Below are 19,895 nucleotides of genomic sequence, written 5' to 3'. Positions count from 1 at the left end.
ATTAGCACCGTCTGCCATCGTGCGCAGTTTCACCCGTCACGACGCTAGCCTAGCCTACTGTATGAATGAATGAATGAACGAACGAACGAACGAACGAACGCTCTAAAACAAAATATATTAAACTTGGTAAAACTGAAACAAGGAATGTGGTGTATAATTGTGTGAAATGTATTATGCAAATTGACTAGCAATTTCACCAAACAAATATAAAGAAATAGGTTGCAGCAGTTTGTCTTTCGACTACACTTGAGAAATCCGCGATGGGACTGAGCTGAAATAGCTTCAGTGACTTCTTATAGTACAGATTCGCTGTCAATCAAAAGGAGATGCAGTCTTTCGACAGATCCTCCAATCATCACGCTGAAGCCCGGAGTCCGGGCCAGCCCACTCCTCATTCACCCCCAGAGACGCTGAGCGTCCGTGGGCGGGACATAATCGCAGCATTTAGCCAATGACCGCCTATTTTCGGAGCACTGAAAAAACTGTTCAGAGCAGCCCCATTGAAGTCAATGGACGCTTCGGCTTCAACAGGGAAATGCACTGACGCTACGGGAATGTATGAGAAGTAAATCGAGTCAGCCGACCTGCTATATGTAATGTAGCTGATTCTGAACGAACTCGTCTTCGAGATGAACGTGTTCTAACGCATTTTTAGTCAATAAATTGTTTACACAATAGTACATATTTGACCATAATTTTTTTGACATTATAGGGGAAGCTGAGCTTCCCTTGCAGTCTTAAAGAAATCCCCACTGATATATATATATATATATATATAAATAGGGGCTTTATAGACATACATTTACACTTATGTATAAAAAAAACTTTGCAAGAAAAATAAACAGATTAATCAGAAAATATTAACTTCAGTTATCAAAACTGTGAAAACCAAATAAAACGTCTTTATAAAGCAAAGAAAAACTAGTTAAAATAGAGGTATGTATAAACAAACAATCTTTTCATCTACAGCATTACAGAAGGAGTAAAGTGGATCTATTTCAGGGAGCATGTATCTTAAATAAAAATTGACTGGGTATAAAAAGTGTAACAGTTTAAAGGACACCTCCTTAACCTTGTTGTTAATTAAATATTTGTGAGGTAAAGACCATACGACCTGTGTCAGACATGCTTGTGTCACGTCTCGGGTGTGTTGCACATAAAAATAAAATGTTTAGGTCACTGTGTCAAGTTAAATATAGTTTAATACTCAATCTTTAAACACATCTTGAGATCCCTTGGTTCGCATTTGCGCTCCTTCAACTGTTTTGAACGCACGTTTGTGTTGTGTGTCTGCTGAATAGTTAATGTTTTGTTCACTGTACTAAACTGTGTGTTGCTCACACAGCTGAAATTTCACTTACTGCCCTCTGGAGTAAACAGATGGTACTACAAGCTTGCATTTCTCAGGAATTTCTCAGGAAAGCATTGCGATTAAATGCGTACATATTATTAACGCGTTAAATCGACAGCCCTAAAATATATATAAATATCTTGATATTTATAGTTCCACATCTTCGTCTAGTAATGAAGATATTAGAAACTTTGTGAAACCATTAGAACTCCCTAAACTGACAACTGAGCAAAATAATTCTCTTGATTCTGAGATAACCTTGGAGGAGCTTGACGAGGTAATTAAGTCCTTACCTACAAGCAAGGCTCTGGGGCCAGATTGTTTTGCCGCTGAATTGTTTAGATCTTATGCTACAGAATTGGCTCCACTTTTGTTAGAAGTTTATATGGAATCATTTAAGAATGGAAAGCTTCCCCCAACCATGACACAAGCCCGTATCAGTTTGATTCTTAAAAAGGACAAAAATCCAAGTAAGTTTATAAGTTACCGTCCAATTTCCCTGATCCAGCTAGATCAACAATTTTGGCAAACCGATTAAGTAAAGTTATGACATCTCTTATACATATAGATCAGGTGGGGTTTATTCGGGGCCATAACTCTTCTGATAACATTAGGTGTTTCATCAATATCACGTGGTCAGTGGCAAATGATCAGTCTCTGGTCGCTGCCATCTCACTTAATGCTGAAAAGGCGTTTGATATGGTAGAAGGGATAATCTTTTTAAGATTTTGGAAATGTATGGGTTCGAGAGTACATTTATTGGTTGGATTAAGTTACTTTATAGACACCTTGTAGTACAAGCGGTACAAACAAATGGATTCATTTCAGATTGTTTTACTCTGAATTGGGGCACCCGGCAGGGTTGCCCTCTTTCCCCATTATTGTTCTGTCTTGCCCTGGAACCATTAGCAGCCACGAAAAGAAAGGAGGATGATTTTACAGGGGTGATGGAAGGAGGTGTGGTTCATAAGCTTCTGCTTTACGCAGATGATATTTTATTATTTGTCTCTGAACCTACTAGATCTATTCGTTGCCTCCACAGAAATATTAAATAATGTTCCAAATTCTCAGGATAAAAAGTCAATTGGTTTAAATCTGAAGTTTTGGCTCTGACAGAGTACTGTCCAGTAACGGCTTTCCAGCCGGGTGCCTTCCAGTGGCCCAAACAGGGCATTACGTTTTATGGGATTTTATTTCCAGCAAATTTGTGTGATTTTCAGTTAATTTTGACCCTTTAATAAAAAAAATGTTGAGGCTTCATTACATTCATCTATGATTGGGAAGGTTAATGTTATTCAAATGAATTGTATTCCAAAATTCAACTACCTGCTACAATCTCTCCCAATAGAGGTCCCCCTCTCTTATTTCAAGCAATTTGAGAGCATAGCGAAGTCCTTAATTTGTAATGGTAAACATCTCAGATTACAATAAATTTGAAAAATTGTTATTATGCATTATAAATGCTAAAGAGACATTTTAATGAAAAAGTCTGAAAGTCAATAGAGAGTTGTAAAAACTTCATGAAAAAGCTCTCAAAGGTCCAAAAGCAACTTTTTTAGGCATCATTTCTCTCATCAGTATTCACTTCTATTTTAAGGAAACATGACTTTTTCAAATTTCAATTAAGTGAAATTGTCCATTGCAAAAGAAAGTATTTCATGTCAAAATTCATCATTAGTGCTCATTCTCATGCATTGTGAGAGGCTTAACAGCTATTATAAAATGGAAACTTCATGAAACAGCTCTCAAATGCCCAAACGCAAACTTTCAGCTCAATACTAGCTTTTAGACGTCATTTCTCATCAGTATTCACTTCTTTTTTAAGGAAACATGACATTTTCTAATTTCAATCATATGAAGATGTGCATTGCAAAGAAAGAATTACAAGTCAAAATGCATCGTTAGTTGTGCATTATCGTGCATTGTGAGAGCTTAACTTCGATTATAATGATGAAATCTGAATGTCAGCACAGAACTGTGCAAACTAAAGGTGCAATATGTAAAAATGTAATGCAAACTTGTAATGCAACTTAAAAAATTAGCCCTTCCCAGACTTCCTATGTTGCCTATTAAAGCCTGTAGACTGATTTTCATGCAAAGGGAGCAGGTCGCTTTTGATGGGAAAATCCAAAGGATGTGACTCCCGAAAGCCTTGCCTTAGTGCTTCTCCTCTGTTTTTCAACAGCAACAACAAACTGCAACACTAGGTAATGTTATGTTAGAGATGGAATCCAGCAAATGTCCGGCTTCTAGTACAACACCGACTCCTACACAAACTCTGAGTAAGCCACAAAAAAACAAAAACATTTATCTACTGAATCCAGTCTGGCTAAGCGGAAACTTGATCATGGTGGAGTGAAATAGAGTGAACGTCGACATCAGATTCCTGGAAAGACCATTTTGGGGATCAAAACCGACCCTGAATTGGCATTCTTCTTATTGGACAGGTAAGCTTACATAACTGCAAAGCATGTGAAATATAGTGTCATAAGGATTGATCTGTGTAATTTTAGCTAACTTGATCTTGCCTGCAAAGTAACTGTCATAAACAATGTTAATCTGTTATTATTCAGCAAGGTAAACTACAATAACACATAAAATGAATGCTAGACAATGTTAAAGATAATGTAAAAAGACCCATTCATTAGTGTAACATAACTTGGTGTAAAGGGGGTAAAGGGAAAGGATATTTTAATTATAAACTTAACCAAAAAGGGGCGGCACGGTGGTGCAGCGGTTAGCACTGTCGCCTCACAGCAAGAAGGTCGTGGGTTCAAACCCTGGTTGCCCCGGCCTTTCTGTGTGGAGTTTGCATGTTCTCCCTGTGTCTGCATGGGTTCTCTCCGGGTACTCCGGCTTCCTCCCACCATCCAAAAGACATGCAGGCTAGGTTAATTGGTGTCTCCAAAAAAATTGCCCTAGATGTGGATGTGGAGGTGAGTGTGAGTGTGTGGACTGGCGACCTGTCCAGGGTGTCCCCCGCCTTTTGCCCAATGTTAGCTGGTATAAGCTCCAGCCCCCCGCGACCCTGTACACAGGATAAGCGGTTGACGATGGATGGATGGACTTAACCAAAAAGACACACACACACACAGGTGTCGGACAGCAGTCCGTAAATCTCTCTGTCTTTCTATCTCTCTCTCGCACTGCCATCCTCAGTTGGCCTTTATCCCTCTCGGAGGCTTGATTTGCCTGATTAGGGGCCGGGTGTGCGGAATCACGACCCGGCCCTGCCACATTCCTCCCTCGTTCTCTCAGGCCGGGGATCCCCTTTACCTGGGGAGGGGCGTGCCTTCCGTCCTGTCTGCCGGCAGGTCATCCCCATCTACCTGGATGAGGGAGGGGACAAGGGGAGGGGGAAAAAAATGTGGCACCTACACGCCGTAACGGCGATCAAACCAAATTAACAAAACGTTTAAAAAAAGAGAGGGAAAGGCCAACACAGAGCGGCAGTGGGAGAGAAAGAGGAAACACTTACTCGCCAGTCCTCCAATGCACCGTAGCTTGGTCCTCAGCCACTCCTCCACCTTCTAATGGACGACAGGCATGCCTCGCCGGGCAGATCAGAGGCAGACCTTTTGGTGGATGGTAGGGTCCTCCCCATCCCTGGCAGCGGTAACCACTCCAGGTGGTTTGTTGGGATACCCTCCTCCCCTCGCAGTCGGCGGCCGTTCCTCTGCTTCCAGCCATCTGCTCCTCCATCCTCCGGCAGATGGCTGAGGCTGCTCCGTTGGTTGGATGGTAGTGGTGAGGATTCTACTACAGCGCATCCCTCCTCCTTCCCGGGTTTCGGCACCAGTGTAAAGGGATAAATGGAAGAGGCAAGAACTGGCTTGACGATATAAAGAATAGTTTAAAATAAAACAGAACCAAAAAGACAAAAAATCTGTAAATCTCTCTCTCTCGCACTGCCGTCCTTGGTCGGCCTTTATCCCTCTTGGAGGCTTGATTAGCCTGATTAGGGATCGGGTGTGCGGAATCAAGACCCGGCCCTGCCCTCCGCCCTGCCACACTTGGTTATACAGAAAATTATATACATTCTATTATTATAAAACAATAGCACATCGATATATCAATATGACAGTTGTGATGGAATCACATAAATACTGAATTGTGTCAACATATTTATAATGTACAGTCTATTTTATAAACAGCTACTGTCATCACCCACCAAATTTAGCTAACAGCTACTGATAAAGCTGGCTAGCTAGCTAACGTCAACATAGGCTATCGTATAAATGCAGTCAATGCATCATGCAAAGAAAAGTGATTACTTCAAACTGCAGCCTCGCATAGTCAGACCAATATCCACACTTTGTTTTATCCCTGTTCCAGCACTGGAGAGTCAAATATAATATACAGTCTCAAAGTTTGTTGTAAATCAGTCATAACTGTGTAATTTTTTGGATTATGCTACCTCACCTGTCAGCATGATGCCGGCAAATCACATTGTCTCTTTGTAAGTTACGTCATTGTTTTGGCCGATGCTCGCATCCCTATGGAGTGTGTCCACGAGCGCGAGCATGAGCAGCAGGTAGCTGACTGCAGTTCACTTAATGGCCACAGGTGTCATTAATAACAAGGGTTCTGTTATGAAATAGGGAGTCAGGAGAAGGCAGACGGGGATGCGGATCCAAATGCGGTTTTATTGTAGGTAAACACATAAGTAACAAAAGGTAAACACAAAGAAAAGTCCACGATGGGAAAACAGGAAACTTAAACACGATGAAACAGACTAAAACACGATGAACACAACTCAGAACTCGGGCAGGGAACACGTACCAGGCATGACAACATTCCACAAACGAACACAAAGGAAAAACCCCTCAAAGGGGAAATAAACATAAAACTAGAAAACACGGGCAGGGGAAACATTCCAGGCTAACAACATACAACGAACGACAAGGAGTGGAAAGCAAACAGGGTTTATAAACACAGACACAATGAAGACTAAACGAGACACAGGTGAGAACAATGATGAGTGCAGGCAGTGAGGGAGGCCGAGAATTGTGGGAAATGTAGTTTTAGACAAGGACAGTGAAACACGGGGCGGACAACAAGGAAAACGTGACATGGAGCGTGAACGGTGACGGGTGAAATGGAAAACACGGAGTAGACAAGGAAACATAACATGAACGTGAATAGTGAGACACAGAACACAGGGTAGACAACAGAGGAACGTGACAGGTTCTGAATCTTACATACTGCACTTTTAAATGACCTTTGTTTTAGCATTAATTTATACTTAGCAGAATTAAGCATTTAATTTTAAAATCTAATTAAACTTTTTTTCTATATTACATTTGTAGAATGCTGTATGATTGTGTTAAGTAACTTAAGTCCTTTTGTTAAAAATTGAATAATGTTAATTTTATTTATGATTGCCGGACAAATGAAATTGATTCTTGAAACTGTCAGAAGAATTATGGAGAAACTGGACCCCACACTCTCTTTGAAAGAAAAATTAGAACTTCAATAATTTCAGTATCCATGGTCACCAACGTTCAGAATGTTTTCCATATGTGGCAAATACACTCAGGAAAATATACACCCCTTTTAAACATCTGTCAACCACAAACCAGCTGAATGATATTAATCACTCAAAAATATCTGTCAAACACAAACCAATGGTCAAACACACCATAATTGACAGACACACCCAACTGTCAGACACATGTCTAGAGTTATTTTATAATTTATATTCGTTTTTTAAACATGCTTGCGACTAAATCACTTTGGATTTAAGGGTCTGCTAAATTACTAAATATACATTTACTTTTTTTATTCTCTATTTATTTTAAGTAACCTTGAATAAATGTCACTTTGTTGATTGCAATCTGTGAAATCTGATAACATTATTCAGCTATCAGGAAATACACTAGTATATCTTATAAATTATTTATCAGATAAAAAGTTAATAATTGTCTAAGTCCAGTCATACAAATCAGGTTCATCTGGCAGGTACATTGCATCCTTCTTTACTTAGCAATAAATGCATTTTACACATTTTCGCATAAAGGTGTCTATAAGTGATTTCATCCCTAACAAAACACACAAGTGTTTGCTGTATTACTACGAAAGTAACAAGAGCATGCTGTCCTGGATGTGTCTGCTATGTTCTACTAAACAGTTATAGTGGGTAGTAATAGTATGTATATATTTACCATAGTAGCCCCAGTTGTGCTGATGAGAGGAACCTGTGAAAAATGGGTAGAGATTGTATCAGGAAATGAAAGTAATTCAAGCCATACTCTTCATTAAATGGTAGTTTGATGAAGTTGTGGTGTTGTTATTCACTATATCTGTTATTTATAGCTTACAAGATGGAACGTTTATAAAACAGCAGATGAAGGATTATTTCTCATTATTAATATTATAAAATATAAATGATTATTAAGTAGCCAACAATTTAATAATACTGTTGTTTTCCAGTGTGTGCTATAATTATAAGAGTCCTAATACTACCAATATATCAGTTATTAATGTAACAACATGCTACTTAGTAGTGTTTTGTAAATATGAAGGGAATATTCAGTAAATTCAGTAATTCAGTAATTCAGGCACAGATAGGTGAACAAACTGTGAGAACAGGTTTTGGTCATTCTGAGTAAATGGTGCAGGACTGAGGAGTCAGTATCAATTCCATATTCGCATCAGCACACTTGCACAATCCCTCATTCATTGAGCACAGTGAATGTGAGCATTATGTGCTGCCAGTAGAGATGCTTGGCACATTTCTGCAGGCTAAAACAACTCAGTTGACTGGTGATTCTACTTTGTGTACAAAATTCAAAGCCACTGCAAGAGAAGGCAATGCTGTTATGCATTTCATAAAATGTCAGGAGGAGAGCCATTGGCATGCTGTGGCAAGTCAATCAACAACTAGATTTCAGGGAAGATGGTTTACAGAAACCTAACCCTGACCAAGGTCCATATGGGTGAAAGATCTTGAGTGACCACACACCAGATCAGAACCTACAGTACACAGGTCAACCTGAGAGATAATTTCTGATATGCCACCTTTACTGCTCCTTAAACTGGTCACAGATAGGGCCACACTAACCATATGGGAAATTAGGCACAAGTTCAAGGTTACCACATCCAGAGGGTCATGTCTAGAAGGTCTGGAAAAGTCTTGTGATTGTTGCATTTGCTGCTACAAAGGTTGGGTTAGGTTTAGACCTAGAGTTATGGTTGGTTTAGATATAGGGTAAAGGGTTTCTGGGGGACTCTAAATAAACAGTGTATGAATGTTGCATGCAACTTTTACGAGACTTTTTGCAGATCCAGGGTTCCCTTCATGACGTGTTCAGTCACGCGACACAACCTTCTTTTTTTTTAAATGGCCTAATTATAAATTTCATGAATAAGAAAAAATACAATTACTTTCTAGTGTAAAAATTTCTTCAGGGTCTTGACATAAAAGTTTCTAAGCTTTGAATGTGAATCAATGTAAGATTCAGTCTGAGCCATCAAAAGCCCCCTTGAAGAAGAAACCTCGTCTCAAAGGAAAGCGTAAGTGGCTGATAACATTTGCATTTTCCATCTGTTTCTCACACAAAGCAACGTATCATCTGACTTAAAGGAATAGTTCACCTATAAATGAAAATTTGCTGATGATTTACCATTCAAGATGTATCTGAGTTTCTTTCATCAAAACAGAATTTAAGACTTTTAGGATTTCATTTCAGGCCTACTCCTCTAAACAATACAAGTGAATGTACTCCATTTTTGATGGTCCAAAATGCATATTTAGGGTGCGTTAAAATAATCCACAAGACACCAGTCGATAATTAAAGTTCATCTGAATGCAAACAATTGATGATTTTGAGAAACAAAACAATTCTTATATACTTAACTACAAATTTTCACTTCCGTACATCTCTGTTACGTGTGCTCGTGAGAGGGATAATGTAAGATCATCGGTAAGGTCAAGCGTCACGTGGAAGAGTCAGGAAGCACGTCATTGTTTACATTGTTTTTTTATTATTATTATTATTATTTGGAAATAATTTTTTCTTTTCTTTTATATTGTTTTGAAATTGTTTGGGACTGTTTTGGTTTGTGAACCAATTCATGCCTCTTCCTCCATGTGACGCATGACCAGGGTTGTAAAGTAACAAATTACAAATACTCACGTTACTGTAATAAACTACTTTTTTATACTACAAAATGTTACTTTTTTAAGGAGTTTAAAAATTGTATACTTTTACTTGAGGATATTTTAAGTGCTGTAACTGTACTTTTCCTGCGCTATTTTACCACCATCTGTGTTCCCTACTTCCCAGTCCTGATTTTAGTTTTATCTATCAACATGATTGTCTAGGGACATCCCGTCAAATCAAATCACACATAAAAAACTTGAAGGGCAGCTGCAGATCTGGCGTCAACTGTTGTTGATCTGGAGGATGCCTCAAGCACAGTTTACACCTGAACATCACGGCCGCACCTGGAAGGGCTTTTCGCAGTGAAAAAGGCCAAATGCATAATTGTGTCATGTGAGTTTAACTTGCTCAAGCCAGATATCAGCATTAATCCTGCCTCTAATTTGAAGAAACATATCAAGGTAAATTTCATATTTCTGCTTACTAGATGTCTATAATGTAGCCTGTAATTTAACTATATATCACTGATATTATTGGGCTGCTGTGAAAGATTAATGCAATTTTATCAAAAAACTATTTGTGCTACTTAAAGATATAATTAACACAAAAATTAAAATTATCTTATCATTTACTCACCCTCATGCCATCTGTCTATGACTTTCTTTCTTCAGAACACGAATTAAGATTTTTAGAAGAATATTTCAGCTCTGTAGGTCCATTCAGTGTAAGTGAAGGGGTGCCAAAATGTTGACACTCCAAAAATCACATAAAAGCAGCATGTTTTGTGAATCAATTTATACATGTTGGGCATTTGCTGTTAATTATTTTGAAGCAGACATTACAAAGTTTAGCAGTTTTTGCTTTTACAGCTAAAACATACTGCTAATTGGAAATCTTCATTTGTGTTTGTGGAAAAAAAAAAAAATGATTTCTATAGTTTGCACTCATTACTTCTCCAAAGTTTTCAAATCTAAGCAGAGATGTAAAAAGCAAAAATGTTAACACTATAGAATATTGTTATTGTAATTAATAGATAACTATGTATGAATTAATGTTGGACAAATAAGCAGTACTACATTAACACTTCAGTTACTACTGTTAACTAATATAGAAACACAATTAACTAATCAGTAAGTAACAGCGATCTGATGACTGTGGTAGTTCACTGTTAGCTAATCAATAATAACAGAATTATTCTTTGCCTCACTGAGAATTATTAACTAACTATGGGTAAACTAAAAGAGCTACTAATTATTTACTCATAACAACAGTAAATGCTCAAAATACAGTGTCTAGAATGTGAACAATTATGTTTTTATTGTCAACATGAAAATGCAGAGCAGCATGACATTGTGTCTCTGTGTTTTTTTAACCAGACTTATGAACCAGACTTCTTATGATCACTCATGAATGTAATCACCTCTCTAAATCAGTACCTGGTGGAATCATACTAGAATCATTCAGTCTTTGGTATCTACTGTATGTATGGGTCAATGAGAAATAAGGATGTCAGAGATTAGGCTATAAAAATGAAAGATCGTGCAAATACATTCATGTTGGTTTCATACATTTTTAAAACATTATATATTTGACAAAATTTGTATTTAATGACTCTAAAAATGTATTTTTACAATAAATTATAATGCAGACCTACTAAAATACATTCCTAGCACCCTGAAACTTAATCATACTCAAAGAAAAGAAAAGTTTCAAGCATATTTTTCAAGGTAATGTATATATATATACTATTCTTCTCACTACAATTGTACAGAGGTGTTATCTGAGTTACTGTAGACTTTGTCAGTTCGAACCAGTCTGGCCATTCTCAGTTGACCTCTCTCATCAACAAGGTGATTCCATCCACAGAACTGCCGCTCACTAGATGTTTTTTTGTTTTTGGTACCATTCTGAGTAAATTCTAGAGACTGTTGTGTGTGAAAATCCCAGGAGATCATCAGTTACAGAAATACTTAAACCAGCCCGTCTGGCATCTGGCATGTAATGCAAGTTGGCGCTGTTTGGCAGCGTGTGGGGGACCTACACAATATTAGGTAGGTGGTTTTAATGTTGTGGCTGATCGGTGTATATTATGATGAATTTGTCAATTATAAATATGTTCAGCATTGAAGAGTAATCAAGACATTTTATATGAATTGCATTTTTATGTATTTAAAATTTTATGTATTTTTATGTAACTTAACGAACATAATTGTATTGAATAATTGAAACTGTAAAACATTAAGGTAACGACTGTAACTACGGTTCCCTTAAAGGAGGGAATGAAATGCTGTGTGCGTCATTGCTGATGCTATTGGGTTATCTCTGCATGTATAACCATAATCTCTGACACTCTTTAAAATCTTGCCAGTTTTAAGTGTCAGATATTGTGCTCTGCCTCCCTCGAGCATGTCATCAGGTGTGTATACAGTGGAGCACAGTGCTGTATCTTCAGAATATTCAACTGAAAAAAAAACAGAGCGATACTTGACCCTTGTGGCGAAGATTCAGTAGTGCGGCCAGCTTATGCAATATTTAATTCCCTCCTTTCAGTGAACTGTGGTTACAGTTGTAACCTTAGTGTTCCCTTTTAAGTCAGTCATTTCATGCTGCGTCATTGCTGATGCTATTGGCAGTGTTGTAGTCAAGACCACCTAAACCAAGACCAAGTCAAGACCAAGACCAGAGTGTATCGCGACTGATACAAATCTTAGACTTTGAGGGGTTGAGATAAAGTCAAGACCATGACCAAGGCAGGACGAGACCGATTCAAGACCAATTCAACCAGACCAGTGCGAGTCCCACACTACATGACACATTTACACTAAAATGTGGAACATACAAACCATAAGCACTCCTCAAATTAATTGAAAGATCCACATTCCCATAAAAACACCCACAGAAAACAAACAAAGATTCATCTCAATTCACCTCTTATATGTATATATGTGTGTATGTGTCAGTGTACCATGAGGCATTGCAGAGGTATGTTTTATGTGTGTGAATTTTCCTTTCTTTTCTATGAGCAAACAAATACAAACAAATACAAACATCAACTTAACCATCTTTATTCTAAAACAACTAAAACAATAAAAATGTTGTGCAAGTATCACATCAGGTTTTATGGATGACTCTTCCCCTAGAAACAGTACAGAATGTTACAATCTGTAGATGTCCCCCTCTCTTATTTCAAGCAATTTGATAGCATAGTGAAGTACTTCATTTGGAATAGAAAGCATCCCAGTTATCTTTCAATAAGTTGCATAGGCTGATTGACAAAGGTGGGTTAGGCCTACCCAAGATTTTGTTTTATTATTATGCATTCGGTCTCAGACATTTGGCTCATTGGTCGCTTCCACCTGAGAGAGCCCCTCCCTGGTTTTGTATTGAAAAGGAAGTTCTTGCCCCTATCTCGCTACTGCAAAGCCCTTCTATTAAACTAATTGGAGAAGTTAAGTCACACCCCGTTCTCTCGCATATACACTCGATATGGGCAAAAGTGTTCAGAGTGTTTAATTCTGATATTTATTTAAACGTAGCCTCGAGCGTATGGCTGAACCTTAAACTATGCATTAATAAGTCCCATTTCTGCTGGTCAGAGTGGATTGTGAGGGGGGGTTAATACACTCGGTGACCTATATGGGAGTGGAGTACTGAGATATTTTGAAAATTTTATCCAACATTTTTGGAATTCCCAGATCTCAATTATATAAGTATTTACAGCTGCGCCCCCCTAAAGCGCAGATAATCTGGGAGTGGTGATTTGGGAAGGGTCATGAGGCATTAGTGTATTACTCCCTGCTAATTCAGAATCTGGGGGACGGAGCTTTAAATTCTCTCAAAAGATTATGGGAGGAAGATTTAAATTTGTTATTGGAGAAGGGCGGGCTGGGCTAGGATTCTAAAAAAACGTCAAGTCTGCATCTAGAGATGCAAGGGTGCGCCTTTTGTAATTTAAGATTTTATGTAGATTTTATTGGACCCCTTCTAAATTGTATAGGCTTTTGGTCTTAAGGACACACCTACCTGTGGCGATGCCAATCAGAAGATGGAGACACAACCCATTTTTTGGGGGGTGGTTTAAGATCCAAGAATTTTGGTTGAAGGTTCAGAGTTTCAATAGTGGGGGTTAAATGTTGATTCAATATATATATATATATGTTGTGTTTTTTTCTTTATTATATGTCTATGAATCAATAAAAAATTTTAATTGACAAAAAACACCACTGTATTAGCTACATCACTCAATATATGTTAATTAAATTAGGTAGCTTTAAGCTAGGTGGCAAAAAGCCTAAAAAAACTGAAACTAGTGTCCTAAAAAACATTGTTTCGCTGGTTACGATTCTCAAGGTCTTCCAACTTTTTCCAAACGTGCTCCAAATCCACCTTGGTCCCTAGCGGGTTAGCAGATAATTCCCTCTCTGATGACTCCATTTCTCAACATCCACAACTCTTGTAACCAACTCAATTAATTTTGTCTCCATGGCGGTGATCGATTGACGTATAACAGCAAGATCCTCCAAGTCAGCAACGACCTTCGTCAGCATTGAAGTCATATTCAACAGTTGACGCTGAATCTCTTTCACATCACTGGCCAAATTGAGTCCCTGGTCCGAGGCCTGCTGCTCAGGGGCTTCAGCTTTAGCACGTAAGTGTCTTTTAATGTCTCCAGAGCCAGAAGATTTTGAATTCTATGACTTATTGTCTTCATAGAACAGTTATGGAACAGGGTGTATCAAATCTCACTGGTTTATGCCACAAAAAGCATTAAAACTAGCAAAGTGTGCAGAGCTCGCCGCTCAAATATCTGAACCCTGCATGCCACCCACATGACTCCCCATGTATTCACTATTATTAAATGATGAGTAAAACCTCAGTTACAAATGGTTTATACTGTAGTGTGTTTTCACTTTATAACACTGTTCAATATAAACATTAACTCATAAGGAAGGACACAATTAGATCTCATTCATTAGTAACGCATTACCTCGAGCCTCACTCTAGAAAACTGTTCCAGGTCATTAGTAATTCCTTCATATGGATGTGGTACCACTTGACTCATTACTAAGGGTTAACCAAGATTTTCACTTCATAATAATAATTATCCATAATATTATGGAGAAGAACTCATCATATAACTTGCACAAGTTTGAAATGATGAGAAGAGAAACAACTAATAATACAGATGTAGGACACATACAGTCCCTTTATTTAAGGCAAGCTGCCTAGTCACAATACCAGGAAATGTAACACAGTGATTTAGAGTGGTGTTACGTTCATAACTGATTAACACTGACGTGTTAAAGAACACATGAAGCATATGCACCTCTGAATACAAATATTACATTTATAAGTACTTGGCACCTGCATTGTAAGCTAGATTTTTAAAATAAGTTTCCTCTTCATCTCTGACATCCTTATTTTTCATTGACCCGTATATACAGTGGGTACGGAAAGTATTCAGACACCCTTACATTTTTCACTCTTTGTTATATTGCAGCCATTTACTAAAATCATTTAAGTTCATTTTTTTTCCTCATTATTGTACACACAGCACCCCATATTGACAGAAAAACACAGAATTGTTGAAATTTTTGCACATTTATTAAAAAAAGAAAAACTGTAATATCACATGGTCCTAAGTATTCAGACCCTTTGTTCAGTATTTAGTAGAAGCATCCTTTTGATCTAATACAGCCATGAGTCTTTTTGGGAAAGATGCAACAAGTTTTTCACATCTGGATTTGGGTATACTCTGCCATTCCTCCTTGCAGATCCTCTCCAGTTCTGTCAGGTTGGATGGTAAACGTTGGTGGACAGCCATTTTCAGGTCTCTCCAGAGATGCTCAATTGGGTTTAAGTCAGGGCTCTGGCTGGGCCATTCAAGAACAGTCACGGAGTTGTTGTGAAGCCACTCCTTCGTTATTTTAGCGGTGTGCTTAGGGTCATTGTTTTGTTGGAAAGTGAACCTTCGGCCCAGTCTGAGGTCCAGAGCACTCTGGAGAAGGTTTTCGTCCAGGATATCCCTGTACTTGGCCGCATTCATCTTTCCCTCGATTGCAACCAGTCGTCCGGTCCCTGCAGCTGAAAAACACCCCCACAGCATGATGCTGCCACCACCATGCTTCACTGTTGAGACTGTATTGGACAGGTGATGAGCAGTGCCTGGTTTTCTCCACACATACCGCTTAGAACATTTGGCCTTAATTCTATCTTGGTCTCATCAGACCAGAGAATCTTTATCACCATCTTGGAGTACTTCAGGTGTTTTTTAGCAAACTCCATGCGGGCTTTCATGTGTCTTGCACTGAGGAGAGGCTTCCGTCAGGCCACTCTGCCATAAAGCCCCGACTGGTGGATGGCTGCAGTGATGGTTGACTTACTACAACTTTCTCCCATCTCCCAACTGCATCTCTGGAGCTCAGCCACAGTGAACTTCGGGTTCTTCTTTACCTCTCTCACCAAGGCTCTTCTCCCCCGATAGCTCAGTTTGGCCAGACGGCCAGCTCTAGGAAGGGTTCTAGTCGTCCCAAACGTCTTCCATTTAAGGATTATGGAGGCCACTGTGCTCTTATGAACCTTAAGGGCAGCAGAATTTTTTTTGTAACCTTGGCCAGATCTGTGCCTTGCCACAATTCTGTCTCTGAGCTCTTCAGGCAGTTCCTTTGACCTCATGATTCTCATTTGCTCTGACATGCACTGTGAGCTGTAAGGTCTTATATAGACAGGTGTGTGGCTTTCCTAATCAAGTCCAATCAGTATAATCAAACACAGCTGGACTCAATTGAAGGTGTAGAACAATCTCAAGGATGATCAGAAGAAATGGACAGCACCTGAGTTAAATATATGAGTGTCACAGCAAAGGGTCTGAATACTTAGGACCATTTCAGTTTTTCTTTTTTAATAAATGTGCAAAAATGTCAACAATTCTGTGTTTTTCTGTCAATATTGGGTGCTGTGTGTACAATAATGAGGAAAAAAAATGAACTTAAATGATTTTAGCAAATGGCTGCAATATAACAAAGAGTGAAAAATTTAAGGGGGTCTGAATACTTTCCGTACCCACTGTAGATACCAGACACTGAATGATTCTAGTATGATTCCCCCGGGCAGTGATTTGGGGTGTTTTGTTCATAAGTGGATCCGGTTAAGTCTGGTTCATAAGTCTGGTTAAATAACACAGAGGCCTAATGCCATGCTGCTCTGCATTTTCATCTTGACAATAAAAATATAACTGTTCACATTTTAGACAATGGTTTTTATGTTGTGTTATGTAGGATATGTTAATGTTGTGATTTGTAATTCATTAGTAGATTTTTGTAATTTACCAATAGTTAGATATTAGTTCTCAATGAGGAAAATAAAATTCAGCAATAATTGATTAGCTAACAGTGAACTACCACAGTCATCATTTCACTGTTACTTACTGATTAGTTGATCATATTTCCATATTAGTTCATATTAATTACAAAAATGTTAATGTAGTACTACTCATTTGCCCTGCATTCATTCCTACATAGTTACCTATTAAATGTGAAAAATTTTTCTCATTTAAACAGTCTCCAGGGAAAGATATAAATGAGTGAAAGAAGTTTCCTTTCCACATTTAATTGTACTTAAGTATTTAAGTTAAAATAGGTTTGTTTTAGCTTTTCTAAGCTGTTACTTGAAATTTTGAAATATCAAATTAGACATATTTAGACATAATGACTGATCATTTCATTTTAGAAATTCCTGCTTTTTTTGTTTTTTTAGATGTGTTTACTGAAGTTATTCACAGTAGAACTGTGGGTTAGGTATTTAGCACATTAGCTAGTCATTTGTGGAATAATACTTAACAAGAATTTTGCTTCTGTAGTTTTCTTCCTGGCTTATTTCAAACTAAACTCTGATGCAGAGGGGTAAGATAGGAAAGTTTTCATTCACATGACTTGTAAGTATCTTTTACAGGTTCATATTTTTATGCATACCACTTATTCATCATACAGATTATTCAGCAGCCAAATCACACCACATCTGCATAATTGTACTATTTTACTGGCATGATATAGTTGTTGGAAAACAAATGTACATTATACTACTGTACTTACTTTTATATATTTTTGGAGTCAATATATATTTTTTATGATTCATCAAGTTTTTTAATAAAGATTAAGATTTATGTGTTTCCATGGAAACATCATGAAAACATATAAAAGTGTTGGTACACTCAGAGTGGCACGTAGACCAAACGCTCTCACTAACCCTACAAAACCACAAACTACCGATGAGCACCATGAAGAACATCCAGGAAAATGTTATGCATGTTTTCATGATCTGAACAGCAGAGAGACTTTAGTTTCATGTATTTCATTACTTAAATTTTAATGGTTCATTACTGCTAATTTGTATATATATAGTTTTTTTTATTAAGCTTTTCCATTTGTTTCACTAATGTGCATTGATTTGTTTATGTGAAATTTACAGAACATCCAAAACTTTTAATGAAATATTTACCAACACGAACAGCATGAACAATTGTCTTTAATTCATTATTGAACAGTGACATCTTGCTGCATGTTGAAATATTTTCCCATACAGTAATCAAACATTACCTACATCGACATACCATAGTAAACAAACACCCTTAATCATCAGTGTGTTAACAAAGCCAAGATCTCAAAGTACTAATGAAATTAAATCAAAACACACAGTAGGATTGAGGCTTTTAAAGGTGATAATTTCTCATGTACTGTAGCTGTAATATTTGACCTTATGTCCACATGGTGAGTGTGAATCACTGATCCAGAATGCAGCTCTAGTGTTAAGATATCAGATGCATTTGAAAGCTGTGTGCTGGCATCACAGAGTTAACAGAACCAATCAAAGCCAGTAAAAACTGTATTATTTACCAGGAGGAAATGACTCAGTTTCACAATATTTCTCACTTTACAGCAGTTTTTAATAATTGTGCAGTGGCATTTTATAATGCTTTTACAATACATTCAATCAAACTCAGCAGTTTTACTAATAACTGCTCAAGAATTGGTATTTCTGTGGTTAATTTAGCATTGTCTGTTGTGAACTTCACAGTTGATAAAACTTTCAACTATTAAAATGTAAAAGATTAACTTTAGAAAGTTTATAGACATTTATGTTATATCTAGTCTGTGAGTTTTTTAAAGAGCAAATTTAACCAAAAGCTGAAGAACTAAGAGTGAAAAAACAATTAAACAAACAAAAAACACTTGCTATCAGAGAACTTTGATGAATTCAAAATTTGCCAGTTATGCTGTTACAATTACTGTATTTCCAGATATACACACCTTTGTTGTGTTCTTTATCCCTCCCACTGCTATCATCTTCCTCAGACGACGAAGATGCTGAAATGAGCAACTTACCCTGAAGAAGATGAAGGATGAGGAATATCTGTAGCAGCATTACCTTGACTCTCATAACTCTACCTTGTCTTCTCTCCCAGATCACCCTGTACACACACACACACACACACACACAAACACATCTCAGCCTCTGCTCCAATGACTCAAGGGTCTGCTGTCTGGGGCTGGGCTTCAAAGAATACACCAATCAGAACATACGAGCTGCTCAAGGTGCCCAGGATATCCCTCTTTCTTTCTCACTCTCAATCACTCTCTTTCTTTCGTTTAAAAGTTAGTGTAACCTAATCTAATCTCTCATAATCTACACACCTTTCCCCTCCTTCCTTGAGCAAAGTCCAGTGTGAATGTCAGGCCAACATAATGAGCTACTACTGACTAATCCTGTGCAAGCAAAAATGCTGTTATTCTAAGATTAATGGCAACATTGAAAAGTATTTTGAGATACTGTATGTTACATTTGACAGAAGAAGATTCCTTTTGTTTATAAATTTTTACCACTTTCTACATCTAATCTGAATTATTTTTTATTTGTATTTTTTATTGCTAATCAATTAAGGTTTCATCTTAATCACAAGTTAATGTAGTGGATTTCGCCAGAAAATGATTTTGACTGATACACGTGACTGTGATACATAATTACAGTAATGTCCTATGGAAGTGTATGGGGCATTTTTTTTTTTTTTGTAATATAAAATTCTGAACAAAAATATGTGTTATGCTGTAAAATGGTCTAAATAATCCTTTTAACAGTAGGACTGAGTTTACACTCTAACAAATCTTTGTCTGGTGGATTGAACTGTCAAATTCGATTTATTTTTCCTGTTATACTTGGTTTTATTTCATAAATAGGGCTACATTTAGGGGCATAGCATCCATTAAAATGGCATAATGACAGTGGATATATGATAGATTTTTTGACGCCCCAAGTACGAGTTAATGAACTGCTGCACTGAAACAAGTTTTTTAAACTTTGCTGGTTATGTGCAGGATCATGTACGTGCACAGACATTTTGAGGGGCAGGGGCTCTAAATCTTTTTTAGTAGCAGTCGCTTCAAAAT

General features: G+C 37.6%; 1 protein-coding gene across 2 annotated transcripts in view; it reads right to left on the bottom strand.

Annotated features, from left to right (window-relative positions):
• Positions 1 to 18,972, bottom strand: part of ca9 (carbonic anhydrase IX) — a 117,637-nt gene extending 98,665 nt beyond the window's left edge. The window contains exons 1-2 of one of the 2 annotated variants that reach the window (XM_052116286.1): positions 18,762 to 18,972; positions 7,516 to 7,548 (exon numbers count right to left, since the gene is read on the bottom strand). In XM_052116286.1, coding sequence (XP_051972246.1) covers positions 7,516 to 7,548; positions 18,762 to 18,891 — 163 coding nt within the window. In that variant the 5' untranslated portion in view covers positions 18,892 to 18,972. The remainder of the gene's footprint in view (positions 1 to 7,515; positions 7,549 to 18,761) is intronic. The other variant, XM_052116285.1, reaches the window with a different exon arrangement.
• Positions 18,973 to 19,895: the final 923 nt, after the last annotated feature.

This window comes from Xyrauchen texanus, chromosome 43 (assembly GCF_025860055.1).
Source record: "Xyrauchen texanus isolate HMW12.3.18 chromosome 43, RBS_HiC_50CHRs, whole genome shotgun sequence".
NCBI lineage: Eukaryota > Metazoa > Chordata > Actinopteri > Cypriniformes > Catostomidae > Xyrauchen > Xyrauchen texanus.
The sequence above is the reverse complement of the archived record's forward strand: the minus strand, read 5'-3'. Positions and strand labels throughout refer to the sequence as shown.